The sequence below is a fragment of the Haemaphysalis longicornis genome, unplaced genomic scaffold (assembly GCF_048455015.1).
Source record: "Haemaphysalis longicornis isolate Haplotype H1 unplaced genomic scaffold, Haemaphysalis longicornis Haplotype H1 scaffold_2, whole genome shotgun sequence".
Lineage (NCBI taxonomy): Eukaryota > Metazoa > Arthropoda > Arachnida > Ixodida > Ixodidae > Haemaphysalis > Haemaphysalis longicornis.
Genome location: NW_027526295.1, coordinates 158,962,317 through 158,976,549, shown reverse-complemented (window position 1 = coordinate 158,976,549; position 14,233 = coordinate 158,962,317). Strand labels below are relative to the sequence as shown.

At 49.3% G+C, this 14,233-nt stretch overlaps 1 protein-coding gene and 1 non-coding gene across 2 annotated transcripts; one reads left to right on the top strand and one right to left on the bottom strand.

Annotated features, from left to right (window-relative positions):
* Positions 1-2,021: 2,021 nt before the first annotated feature.
* On the bottom strand, positions 2,022-2,094 carry Trnat-cgu (transfer RNA threonine (anticodon CGU)). The gene has a single exon. It is a non-coding gene; the product is annotated as a tRNA-Thr (tRNA).
* A 1,501-nt stretch (positions 2,095-3,595) lies between these two features.
* Positions 3,596-13,791, top strand: LOC144169390 (uncharacterized). Its single transcript, XM_077698511.1, has 2 exons — positions 3,596-3,778; positions 12,842-13,791. The coding sequence occupies exons 1-2, from the start codon at positions 3,694-3,696 to the stop codon at positions 13,738-13,740; spliced, it is 984 nt and encodes a 327-aa protein (XP_077554637.1). The 5' UTR covers positions 3,596-3,693; the 3' UTR covers positions 13,741-13,791.
* The last annotated feature ends 442 nt before the right edge of the window (positions 13,792-14,233 follow it).

Below are 14,233 nucleotides of genomic sequence, written 5' to 3'. Positions count from 1 at the left end.
CGAAGAATGCGTGCAACTCGTAATTACTCTGCACCAGCGCTTGTTTTTTGCTATCAGGGCGTGAATGGGGAACTAGCAAACGATTTTCAATCGTCAGGTTCACGCTCTGACAGTAATAATCCCAGAAATCGGCTGAAAATGTCAAGCAGTGCCTGGTTGCAAAGCTACTTTATGATTTTAGGCAGTTTTATTGCCTTTGCGCAAGTTGTCCTAAGTACTCTGGTAGTTCTACTTACCCCAGGACCATTCCCAAACAGTTTACAACAGTTTCGGTTTCGTTTCTGCATCGCGAAATTCATATTTAGCGCAACTACGCAGTTACCCAACTTCAAGGCTAACTGCCATGGCGCCTGAAGCGTCCGCGACTGATCCTCGAACAAAGCACGCCGCTCCTCATTTCCCCCCACCCTAACCCGATTTCTGCGATAAGAACTTCAGATGCAAGTCAAAAGGTCACACCCAGTCGCCAGATATCTGTTCCGCCGAGGACAGCGCTTCAAACCGGCCTTACACTGCCAGCTGTTCGCCTTCCAGTTTCGTTTTCATGCGAGGGTATATCCGGGTGTCTAATGTTGCTGCTTAGTTGAACTGTCTATTCGGAGGGAGTCTCTGATAAGTTTTTGTACTGTTTCATTTGAAAAATGTTAGGTGGCGCTGCAATAGAGGAGGCTCGTTGTGCTGATCTTTTTTAGCGCGCGACTGCTACTCGGCCAAAGATCGCAGGGGACGATTCTAGCTCATCGTACCTCATTTTTGCGAGCAAGGCTACAATTGCGAGTAAGAAGATGATAATAAAGCTCAGCTTTATGTTTTGAGAGATAACTGACCGTGAACGACAACAAACATCAGCCACGGCGTTCCGTTTTCAACTTCATGCATGTTTTTTTCTGCATCGCGTGCTTGTCCCAAATATTGTGCTCGCTGTAAATGCAAAGTCAGCCATTGACAAGATGTTTTTACGTTATGTGGGGGCAAATTGGTGCCTCTAATAACGTCAAACCGCCAGATTTATTCCTAGGAACCACCCAAAATTGCACAGTTTGAATTAGAGGTTGGGCTTCACCGCATGACACGAGCACCGTGCGTGCTAACATTTTTTTTTTATATCTGAAAAACTGTTCCGCGCAAGTCGACATTTTTTTTAGGGTGTGTTTTTGAAATGTTTCCCTGCAAAATGTATATTCTAATTTTTTTCTACTACCGGTGGTTTGATATACACAACTCCTTTTTTATCATTTTTTTCGACAACTTGACAAAACTTTTGATTTTGATATTTTTTTCACAACTATGATATATGAAAACCTTTAAAAAACTGGTGTTATTGGAAAGGCCGTGAAATAATCTGCATTTTCTGCTCCTGCAATTATTGCCTAAATAATTTTTTAGCAGAAAAAAAAATGTTTTCTTGGACCCCCCAAAATTGGTCAATTTTCTGCGGTAGCGAAAGAGTTAAGCTTCCTATGGGACCAAGACTGCCAGAACAGAGGCCCTCGCTATGCATGTAGCGAATCAGAATAGGAAATGAGGGGCTTGTTGAAAATAACACAGAAATAAGGGTTGGCAGTCAAGAAAACCTCGGAAAGCAAAGGGGAGGATGTGGTAGGTCATTGAAACAGATAAAGAATTTGGAAAGAAAGAAAGAAAGTGGAGAAAAAATCCCGCCAGGTGGGATCCGAACCCACGACCTCCAGAATACCGGTCTGGTCATGGGTTCGGATCCCACCTGGCGGGCATTTTTTCTCCAATTTCTTTCTTTCTTTCCAAATATATATATATATATATATATATATATATATATATATATATATATATATATATATATATATATATATATATATATATATATATATATATATATAGTGATTCATAAATCAGAATATGGGAAACGAGGGGCTCGTTGAATTGAGACAGAAATATTGGTTGGCAGTCAAGAAAACCTCAGAAAGCAAAGGAGAGATTATGGCAGGTCATTGAAATAGATAAAGAATTTGGAAAGGCAGAAAGAAAGTGGAGAAAAAATGCCCGCCGGGTGGGATCCGAACCCACGACCTCCAGAATACGCGTCTGGTGCGATGACCACTACGCTACCGGCGGGGCTATTTTCCCCTCCACTTTCCGGGGTATTTATGTTAAGGTATTTTTGTTTCCTGTGCTTGGGGGTAGAGGCCATCACAACTCGGACTACTTGCGGTGAAGTGGTCGACCAGCTTTGCACCCTCTTAAGCTCCCTATGGCAAAACGAAGACAAAATTTCAAAAGAAAAGAAAAAGAACACTGGAAGCACGAATAAAAATTCTGAAAATGGACCAAGCATATAACGCTCTGCATTTACACAAAAAAGCATATTTAGGAGTTACCACATTTAATCATTATGATAGGTAATTGGTCGAACGGAATTTTGAAAAACCAGAAAGTACAACAAACCGAAAAAAATTAACAATTATAAAAGTGAGCCTAACATTGGCCTCTTATACAAAGCCCCCGAAAACGAAAGGCAAAACTAAAGAATCTTAAAAGGACGCCGGAAATGCGATTAAAAAAATTCGAAAACAGACTAACTCTGCACTACGCCCTGCACCTGCCCAAAAATATATAATTGGCGAAGTAAGGCAATTTATCGCTATAAGGTACACCTTCGGCGAAAATAAACAAAGGAAAACTTTGAAACAATAAAATAACTAAGAGTATTTAGGTACCCGTGGCCAAACCTGACTACAAAAACAAAGAAGACAAGCGGCGTAAGAATGCTATACGCACTTGTAGACACCTCTCTGGATTTCTGCACATTTCTGTTTATTTTAGTGTTCGTGTGTTTTCACGGGCGTGTGTACGGGCGTGTGTGTGTGAGTGTGTGTGAGAGAGAGAGAGAATGCAAAGCGCGAACTTCTAGTCATCATCCTAGGCAGCCTGCTAAACTGGCCTCGTCAGCACAATGAAACATAATTTCGTTCTCTCGCTGCAGTTCTAGGGTCAAATTGCAGCGATCTGCGCACCGTTATTCCATCATCATCATCACCATCATCCTCGCCATCATCACCTAATTCCTGTCCCCACAACACCTTATGCTATGCACTTCACACAATAGCCCGCCACCCGCAACTTCTGTCTTGTAGCTGACACCAGTACCAGCTGATATGGAAGTTCCAACGAACTCCTTACACTTGCCCATAATCCCAAGTGTACATATGACCAGCTCTGAGCCCTCGGACCAACGACGATGGCCCCCGGCCCGGGCGGCGCAGCCAGCACCAAGGCATCTTGGACTAATGATGGCTCCCACGGGGTGGAGGCCCTGACATCCTCATGCTCACAAAGCAGGAAAATGCTTATTTTTCACTCTCTTTTCACCTTGAAAGTCTAAGCATAGAAATCCCTCTGTCAATCATATCGATATTTGTATCATCATTCTGCTAATACCGAGCACGATAACAGTTTTCTTTTCTTCTTCTATCTCTATTTACTTAACTCTCGGTGCTCGTATTGCAAAAAGAATCGCGCAGCCTTTTCCTATCTGGGGGAGGCTTTCTGTCCACTTGGCCTATCAAAGCCGTTCTATCTAAGCCGCCGAGCGAGAGCCCCGATAGCAGGGGGCATTTGCGGGGCTTCGAGTTTCGACTTCACAGTGAGCTGTTTGCTTCCAGAACGACGCGCGCAGCAACAGCTTTCCTTCTGTCAGAGCAGCGACCGGAGAAGATGGTGCTTAGAACCTGCATATTGGTGCTCTTCGTGGGGCTCGTCGCCAGCAAGACCTGCCCGGACGGATCCCTCTGCGACACTGGTGAGGACGCATTACATCGTATGAGGCCACCCTTAAAAAAAAGAAGAGGGGGGCGTTTCTAATCAGATGTGTATCGCGGTCTCTCAGCAAACAAGGTCAGAACTGTTTACGTTCTAAAGTCTTCTATTGTAAGTTTCCGTGTTGCAGAAGCGTGAAATATGTGCGAGGCGGGGAGGGTACAAATGGGAGGGTTTGTTTTTGGAATGTTCGCGTAAACTTAACTTCGTCCTAGACATTTCTTTGCCCTATCCCGACCAGCGCTTTCTAAATCCAAAAGCATCCAAACAACGTCAAGCATTACCAAGCAAGTGTGAATGTGAAAGCTTTATATGTTGTCCACTTGAACGCCGTATGTGCTCCTTGGTGTCCTTCGCAGCGAGTAACGCCTTCAAGCAATGCTTGAAGGCGTTCAAGCAATGCTTCAAGCATTGCTTGAACGCCTTCAAGCAACGCCTTCAAGCAATGCTTCAAGAAATGCTTTTTTTTATGGGGCGTTCTCTATTTGCCGTCCCCTGAAGTCCAGGAGAGCAATGGCAGTCGATTCACACACTTCCACCCTTTTTTTAAGATAAAAGGCACCTCCATTATTTCTCGCGGCTCTGTGTCTTTGTTGCTGACAAGAACAATAGCGCTATCAAAAATTTTCTGGCACGCGCATTTCAAACAATGAGTAAACAAGCAGTGTAGCCAGTGGCGCCGAGTAGCTTCATATACAATCGAGTTCCTGCGGGACAACGTACCGCAAACTACCTTGTAGTCAGAATAACAAACGCAGGAAAGGAGACCTACCGATTCTGGGGGACGAAGTATACAATCAGACCAAAAAAAAAGCACCGTGAAACTGGGGTTCAAATGCGTCCTTGAGCATTCCCGAAGGGTTGCGGGCAAACTGCAGCCGTGTCCAGAACAGTCAGTCTACATGTGCCAGGAGTCTAAACGACCGGGTGCGTCGAAGAATGGCTAACCGCGGTAGCCAAGTCTATTATGGCCACAAATAAGATGGATAAGCCTGAGGTCCTTCGAAGCAAAGAACTGAGAATTGGAGGTAACGCACCTAGATAGTGTGTAAAGCTTGGAGGTAAAAAAAACAGCGCCAAATAGGTGGCTAGCAGTCACAGTCTTATGTTATTACCTCAAAGCCTAGCCATAAAAATCTTGCGGGCCACCTAGAAACCGTAGCCCACTTTCATGTCGGGCGCACTTTCATCACTGCGGTAGGATTGCAGATGGAATCCGCAACAGTCCACACGACGGATATGTGCGGCATTATACGCTTAAAAATTCTTGACCACGCGTGTAGGCGTGGTTTTAAGTGCGAATGCACTTTATAAGCGACCCCAAACCATCCACCGCCGGCGGCGTTGGCGTCCGCAGTGCTCCTCTATATTTAAAAAAGAAACAGCATCCGGCGCCAGGTTTCGATCCGAGGACTTTGCGGCCGCAGCGCGACGCGCTACCGACTAAGCCACGGACGCTTTTTTTTTTTTTTTTTCCCCAAACACAATTTTTTATTTACAAGGATATACATATATACATAATGCACTGGCACGCTCGATGCGGTGACCAATGCTGGTACGCGTACATACTGTCGCCGCAGGGACTCCAATCACCTTTAGGCGTGCCTTCACTTGAGCCGCAGAGTAAGCAACGTAGTGGGACTGCGGTGGCAACAACGAACAAACAAGCAGGAAAATATGACATCCTGAGACAGTGTAATATCAGAGTACATGAACTGGGAATCGTGTGAAGGTAACATGTTCACATATGAGTGTAAACTCTGGGCAAGGATGTACAAAGCCTGTTCAGAGGGGAAAAGCGTCTCTACAAAGTACTAGTGAGGCAAGACCACAGCCATTGCCAGCGCTGCATCTCTTTTTCTTTAAAGTGCTGCAGTGCTTGGCATCCTTTTTGCAGTGAGCCGCGGAGCTCCGTGTCAGAATCTGATGCCCCCAACACGCTCACTGTCCATTCAGCCTTTGCCGTGAAGTGCCTCCAGGTAGGCCTGGGGTTCCTGGCGCACTCCACTGCATCCACTCGGGCCCTCCACAGCGAGTGGAGCCCCAGGACAAGCACGCAGTCCCGAAGCGCCTTGTTCTCTGTGGGCGCACTCAGGTGCCGGAGGCCTGACCACGACAGGTCCCATCGCTCGGTGTACGCGGTCTGCAGCTCGTCCCAGAAGACGGCCGCGGCGTTACAATCTGTGAGGACGTGTTCTGCCGTCTCGCGTTTTCCACAGAGGAGACAACCCGCGCCGCCATGGAGAAGGAAACCCTTATCCTCCAGACGTGCCTTTGCGGGCAGCACCCCCATATGGAGGCGGAAGAAAAAGTCCTTTGAGGCGGTGGGCACAGGGAGTCGTCTTACTCGCTTCAAGACATCGTTAGGTATTGGGGGTTGTCGGTAGAGAGGGGGCGGCAGGACCTTCTCCACGAGGTCCCAGTATAGTTTTCTGGGTTTTGTTTTGAGCAGATAATCCCAAGAGAAATGCTGCTCGAGCATGGCTAAGGCTAGCGCGATTTCTTTGTAGAACCTCGTTCCGCGCGTGTCAAAGCAGAGTGATGCTGTCGTGGCAAGCCACGGGGCCAAGTGTCTGGTGCCCAGGCACTGCGTGGCTGCCACTAGGAACGGATCGCGTAGACCCAGAAAGTACAAGAATCGTTGGATAGTGAGTTTGAGCTCCGCGTTGACGAGCCCAAATCCACCCTTTTCTAGGCTCCAGAAGAGGTTTGAGCGGCGCATGGGCTCGAATGTGGACCGCCAGAGAAACACCGCCCAGGACCGGTGCAGCCTATTCAGGGTGTCTGCGTCGATAGAAGTTATACGGGCCCCGTACAGCACTGCGGGGTATGCAATCGCATTGCACACATGAGCCCTCGTGAATAGAGCAATGTTTCTATTTCTCCATGGTTGCAGCTTTCTTTCCGCAGCTGACAGCTTGGGTTTCCACCGATTTTTGACTGCGACGCTTTGGTTGAGGTTGACTCCCAAGTAATTGGACATCTCCTCTTCCCAGGCCATTCCAAATAGGTGACTTGGTTTGGAAGCCCAATCACCCAACCAGGCTCCCCTCGACTTAAGTAAATTTATCTCTGCTCCCGAAAAGCGGCAAAACTGGTTTGCTAGTTTAATTACCTCGCCCACTTGTGATCCACGAGTGCAGATGAAGGCCACGTCGTCCGCATAGGCGAGAACACGGAGCTCCTCGTCTCCCATCTTCAGGCCATTGATGACCTCGGATGCAAGGGCCATACGGCAAAGTGGCTCAAGATAGAGGGTGAATAGGATGGGTGACATGGGGCAGCCCTGGCGCACCGACCTGTGGACGTCTATGGGCGTTCCCACAGACCTATTTGTTACTACGCAGGTAGATATGTCCTCGTAGCAAGTTTTGATCCAATCGATCATTGTGTCACCGATTCCGCAGTGTTGGAGGAGATCCAGTAGAAAATTGTGGTCCACCTGATCGAACGCTTTCCTCAGGTCCAGTTGAACGATGGCCAAAGGTAGCAGACCTGATTCAGCCGCCTCGATGGCTACCCTCATGCGATGTAGGTTGGAATTGATGGACCGCCCCTTGAAACCGCATGTCTGGTGAGGACCAACTACAGCGCTTAGTGCACTCTCCAGCCGTCTGGCGAGAACTCGGGCCAGGATCTTGTAGTCCGTTGAGGGAAGGCTGATCGGACGGTAATCGGCAACGTCGGGGATAGAATCGGTGGGTACTTTTTTGGGGATTAAGGCCAGGTGGCTTGTCCGCATGGAGGATGGCAGGCGCTTCTGTTTTCTTATTTCTTCGAAGACCATGGCTAGGATGGGGCTCAGTTCCTTTCTAAAGGCTATATAGAACTCTGAGATGATACCATCCGGTCCAGGAGATTTGTTCCGCGGTAGGCTCTTGATGGTACGCTCTATTTCCGCTTCTGTTATGGGGGTGTTGATCAAATCTTTGGTTTCTTCAGGTATTTTGGGAATTTGATTTAGCACTTCAGCTGGGATTGCATCTAGGACTGACCGTCGAGAGAATAGTTCTGCATAATATTCAGCGAAAGCTCTTGCGACTTCCTCATTGCTTCTTGCCACACCTGCGGGATGTTTGACCTCCGTGATGTTTTTCTGTGCCGAGTTCTCCCTTTCGAAGGCTGCAAAAAGCTTCGATGGCCTTGCCTCGAACTCTACCTTTTGCTCCCTGCTCCGCACCAGGGCTCCCCAAAAACTCTTCTCAAGCTCTCCCCGGAGCTCTTCTTTAATTAACCGGGTATCGTCTTTAAACTCCCCTGGTCTTTCTTCATCAGCCTCGATGAGCGCGCAGAGAGTCTCCGTGAGGCGGCCCTTTTTTTCTTTTTTTCGTGCGGCCTCCTCGCGCCCTATGGTGACTGCAAAACTTTTTATGCGTGCTTTAAAAGTTTCCCACTTTTCCACACTAATGGTTCCCGACCGAAGTGCTTCAATTTCTTTTTGAGTGTTTTCGACAAATGTCTCGTTTTTAAGTATTGTGGAGTTCATTAGCCATCGGGTACTTGAGTTTTGCTTAGCCGTGTATGTGTTAAGGGCCACGGTGCACGTTACGAGGCCGTGGTCAGAGAACGAGATGGGAGTGACGGTGTAGTCGGACACTCGTGTAACCCCTTCCCCCGACACGTAGATCCGGTCCAGACGCGCGTGGGACGAGCCCTGCCAGCGCGTGTAGCGTTTGGTTGGCCAGCTGCGCCCCAAGGCTACGTCGGACAGGTCGCTGTCCCGTAGGACTGCGCTCAAAACACGGGACGATGCGTCGACGCCACCACCTTTCCCTGTTCTGTCGTTAGCCCTCAACACACAGTTGAAATCACCCCCAAGGAAAACTGCCCCAGACACACACAAGTAAGGCCGCAGGGCGTTAAACAGGTCCGAGCGAGCTGCTGTTTCATTGGGGGCGTAGACACACGCGAATCGCACCAGCTCGCTCCCCACGAGGACATCAACGAGGCAAAAACGGCCGTTTTCTGCGAGCTCGCAGTCAACAATTTTGAGGGAAGGGTTTTTCCGTATTAAAATGGCTGTACCGCCTGCGCGGGCTGAAGTTAAGGTGTGGAAGCACCAGAATTTGTGGCCGAATAGGCGTACAAAATTTTGGCTGTCTTCGATTGATGATAACTTGGTTTCTTGCAAAAGGGCAACATCGATATTCTCGTTATTTAAAAGGTCGAGCAGCCAGTTCTTACGTTTGGAAGAAATTAGGCTAACTACGTTAATAGTAGCTATTTTAACCGCGTTGAGGGGGGCTGTCATCGTGGGGTGAGGGCTTACCGATTATCCGCTCAGCCGCAACCGCTGCCATTGTCGCGCGGTGTCGTGTCCGCACAGCCCGTGGGGGAGGCGGTCCTGCCGTCTTGCGCTGGGGCTGTTTGATATCAGTGAGTAACGCGCCTTATATCTTTAACGCATTCAAACTACGTCGTCAGCGGCGTGCGTTGGCGACTCAGCGGCGTTATAGCGGCTTGATAACTGCGTGGTGTACACGTGATACTACAAACCCGATGGAAGAGATGGAAGAGAAGGCGGCGAGGCGGTGGACTGCGGGGGCCGAGCGCAAGCGCCGCAAGCGGGCCGACAACCGTGCATTCGCACTTTCACATTCTCCCCCTCGGGGAAATGCGGGGGAATTTTTTTATTGCACTCCTCGACAGAGAGATTTAGAGGACGTAAATTCTAATCTTGTGGTCCCGCCAATGGCCTGAAGCCTTCGTTGTTTCATGCATCGACCTTACTTTTTTTTCGTCTCACTTAGGTAAGCTCTGCAATATACCTGTGGTTGTTGAACGCGCTTTGTCTGTGTGCGCCCCTGCGTCTTCATCTTGATTCGTTCATGCACCGTATTTCTTCAAAAAATTTAAAAGAACTGAATGTGTGAGTCAGCCATGCTCTTGCACACTCATCTGCCAGATACCGCTTAAGTGTGGACGGCTGTGCATCAGTGAAGGTGCAAGGTGTTTGCTTTACTCCCATCTATTACTGCACTGCCGGCCGCTGGCATCTAAGCCGAATTTGGACAAGGCTACAGCTCTTACACAAAGAAAACTACATCCAAGAAATAATGGAATCATTTTATATCATAAACAACGGGGATAGATGGGTCAGACAACCTTCAGTCACACGTCTTGATTACGAAACTACTACTTTATGGATCCATGGGTGACGTACCACGGTTCGCCGGAAAAAAAGGGAAGGAAATAAACCCTATTTCCATAACGCATGTGTGGCCTATAGTAGCACCTGTACAAACACGATTGATTGATTGATTGATTGATTGATTGATTGATTGATTGATTGATTGATTGATTGATTGATTGATTGATTGATTGATTGATTGATTGATTGATTGCAAGGTTTAACGCGCCGACGCAACGCAGGCGATGAGGCGCGCCGTAGTGGAGGGCTACGGATTAATTTCGACCACCTGGGTATCTTGAACGTGCGCCGGAGTCTAGTACACACGGGCGTTTTTGCTTTTTCGCCTCCGTCAGAAAAGCGGCCGCCGCGGCCAAGAATCGAGCCCGCGACCTCGTGCTCAGCAGCACAACGCCTTAGCCACTGAGCCGCCGCGGCGGGTACCTGTACAAACGCACCGTTTTATTTTGAAGTATTATGTAGCGCTGTTTCGGTCGTCGTCCGTATTGCACTGTGGGAAGAACGACACGGGATGAATGGTTGGAAGTCCGTGCAAATGCTATAGTGATGTAGTAGACATTCACGTGACAAAGGCAGATGCAGAACCATTATCATCATCATCATCATCATCATGGTGGTAATGGTTTCGCACAAGCCTCTCTCTTTTTTGCCCATTTCCCCTTTCCCACGTGCAGGATAGCAAACTAGGCTCTAGCCAGGTTAACTTTTAAGTGCAATGCACTTCTTAAGCGACCCTGAACCTGCGTCCACCGGCGATGTCCGCGCACATGGAGATGGGCGCGCGCAGCCTGGCCGCTGACATGGCACATACCCACGTGGGGGATTGGCCAGGAATCTCCTCGTCTTCCTTGGCAACGGGGGGAGATGGGCGCGCGCTGCCTGGCCGCTGACATGGCACATACCCACGTGGGGGACTGGCCAGGAATCGGGCGTGAGAAGGGCTAATGCACCCGCTTAAAGGAGTACTGACACGAAATTTCAAAGCTGAGATCCGCTCTAGCAATCAAGTACAACGACAACACAAATAGGTGTCTGTGAATAAATGCATCTTTCTTTCTTTGTAGTTGTGTGTGTGTGTGTGTGATCTCTCTTTCGCGAACATTACCGAACCGCGCAAATTCAACTCTTGCATTCGCACTTTCACATTCTTCCCCTCGGGGAAATGCGGGGAATTTTCCTGCCTTTCTTCTATATTCTTCCTTCCTTCCTTCTTTATGTTAGATCGTTCATGATAGTGGTTTGTTCGATACGCATCAACTCCTTGTTCTTTTTTTTTTCGCAGCGGGAGAGAGAGAGAGAGAGAGAATGCATTTAATGGTAAAAGCGAGGTTAGCCGAGCCATATCGCTTAGCATGCTACGCCATATGAGGGAACGAAAACATGAGAGTCTGTGAACTGAAATAAATAAATAAATAAATAACGAGGTAATGCACACAAGTGTTCAAGCACATACTCAGAGTTTGGAAGTTAAGTTCATCACAGCACTTGTTCCAGGCCAGTACTACGCAAGAACACCAGCAGAGCTTTGTAGCCCGTACGGCCTGGCGTGGGTCCGACCAAGGGCTCATAACTGCCCTTAGTTCAAGGCCTGCGTGGTGTGGTATACATAGAGATGTTTGGAGAGTCTGCCTTGGCACTGTGAAGTTTGGACAGGTACAGATGACATGTTTGATGTCTTCTGTTACATGGCATGTTGGACAGAGTGGTGAAATGTCCTGTTGAATTTTGCAGAGGAAATGCCGTGTGTACGCCACGTTGAGACGAAGGCGGTGCACTACCGCTTCCTAACGCTTGCTGAGCCCAGGAGGCATCTTGAAGCTGCATTTAGGGTCAATGGTATGCATAGGCGTGTACTGACGATTCTTGTCGGTCCAAATGCACCGCTGTGATCTCCATGCAATGGAATGAGCGAGGGTTGCCGCATCCTTTCTTGTAAAAGGAACGGGCAGCGGTGGAACACAGAGGCTGTGGGCCGAAGAGGCTGCAGTATCAGCTGCAACATTTCCGGCGACTCCGCAGTGAGCAGGAAGCCATTGCAGTTCGACGCTGTGTCGCTGCTGTGTTGCTTGTAGGTGCAGATGATGTATCTCCCATGTCATCTGATCTTTCGGCAGTGATCTTAAGTATACTAGAGCAGACCGGGAATAAGTGAAGAAAGCCCATTTAGTGGGTGGCTGCTTTAGGATGTAGTGAAAGGCAGCCCGCAGCCCAGCGAGCTCGGTAGCCATCGTTGACGTCTTGTGGCTAAGTGGGACGCTAGTGGTGGTTCGTGACGAGGGAATCCAAATCCCAATCGCCGAAGAGGTACCCGTCACTATACGACGCTCTGTGTGAAAGACTCCTCCGCTACAGCCTCCCAGCACTAACTCCACTCTCGAAAGGGAACCGTAGAGGGCTAGAAGGCCTACAGGCCAAAATACTACGAATCTGTCTTGGGGTTCCGAAGACCACATCCACTGTGGGAACCATGACAGAAAGTAGACGTCTTCCGTTTCCTACTCTGCAGGCACTGGAGCTATGTCGAACGCAACTGCGCATTGTAACCAGACAGCGTGGGCACCCACTAGCAGCGGTCTATGTGTCCAGGGCGCAGGAGGTCCTACCCCCACATTTCCAGGTCCCAGCTCCTTTTCTTCACCCACCGTGGATGTTCCCTCCCATGAAGATCACGACCACTGTTCCTGGCTTCAAGCGAAAAGCACCCATGCCGGCCCCAGCTATGAAATTTTTTGCCTTGGAGCTCATTAATACTTACTATAGAGCAGCGGGAGGGGCAATAACATCGGGCATATGAGATAGGGCAAGTAGGAATCGGTGTGCCCGCATTTTGCGTACTTATCCATCCTTGCTAAAATGAATAACCCTTTTAACGTTTCTTTTTCGTTTTTCTTTAAGGCGACACGTGCTGCAAGCTGAGCAGCGGCAAGTACACCTGCTGCCCCGTGCCCAATGCCGTCTGCTGCCCGGACCGAGAGCACTGCTGCCCCGCGGGCTACAGCTGCGACAACGAGACGGACGCCTGCAAACCCAATGCAAAAGCATTTGTCCAAACAGTACTGCTACCTCGAAACCCGGGCAGCACCACCCAAAAATCCCCAACGGGTTACGCACTTTGCGGCATCAAGGGCGAACACGTCTGCCTCGATGGTCACACGTGTTGCCCGCAGTCTTTCAAGAAATCAGGGAACTTCACCTGCTGCCCCGCCCAGGATGCCGTGTGCTGCGCCGACGGGAAACACTGCTGTCCAAAGGGAACGACCTGCGACTTGGCTGCAGGGCTATGCGCCAGACCGAAAGTCGGGACACCTAAACTGGCACCAGTGAAGCTGCTCAAGAAAGAACAGGCGAAACCGGTCAAGGCCACCGTAGCTGGCTTGAAAGGCAGCACCTACGTTGGCAAGTCTTCGGCGAATATTGTCTGCCCGCCTAAATATTTCGCGTGTCCCGATAGCATCAACTGCTGCCCAGATAACTACACGTGCACATTCTCCGGAGGCTGCGTAGCGCTGCGGCACCGCATGCCACGCACGGTGCCGTGCTCCGACAAAATTCATCACTGTCCCGACGGTTACACGTGCTGCACGTCGCCCGATGGTTCATGGAGCTGCTGTCCGCTTAAAAACGCCGTGTGCTGCGAAGACAACGTCCACTGCTGCCCGAAAGGCACTACGTGCGACACCTCTCACGGTTCCTGCAAGATGAATGGACTCTTGGCAGTTCCTTGGAGCACTAAGATCCCCGCCAAGTCGTCTCGTAGCGAGGCCCAGAAAGTAGCGCCTATCCAGAAGCCGTAGCTGCCACCCCTATGTATAAAATGTAATAAACATCACATTAAGATTTTCCTGCATACGTGCGGAGGTGTAGGCACTTCGTGGGCGTAGCCAGCAGTTTTGGCTCATTTCCTTATTGTAACAAGCGCATGTTCGTACTACTACGTGCACGTCCTGAAACCCCTAAATGACATCTACTTCTTTTCGTGACCATTGTAACATAGTATCTTTGTAACATAGTATCTAGATTTCGTATCTCAACCGGTAGGTTGTAATACGGAGAGAGAGAGAAAAAAATTTTTTTTATTTCTAAAGCAGAGGCTGATGTGTGGGCGTCGCCCCGTGGAAGGCGTCCCTAGTCCGGGATGCCTTGACTTAGGCTGGCCGTCCGTGCTCGGGTCACCAGTCCCTAGTCCGGGATGCCTTGACTTCGGCTGGCCGTCCGTGCTCGGGTCACCAACTTAAGCTGGATATCCGGGTCCGGGCTGGCCAGGGAAGCCCTCCACTGCTCGAAGGT

Bases quoted from the DNA above. Each gene is read 5' to 3' on its own strand.
- LOC144169390 (XM_077698511.1), top strand. From the start codon at position 3,694: ATGGTGCTTAGAACCTGCATATTGGTGCTCTTCGTGGGGCTCGTCGCC. The intron at 3,779-12,841 runs GTGAGGACGCAT...TTTTTCTTTAAG, and splicing joins CGGATCCCTCTGCGACACTG to GCGACACGTGCTGCAAGCTG.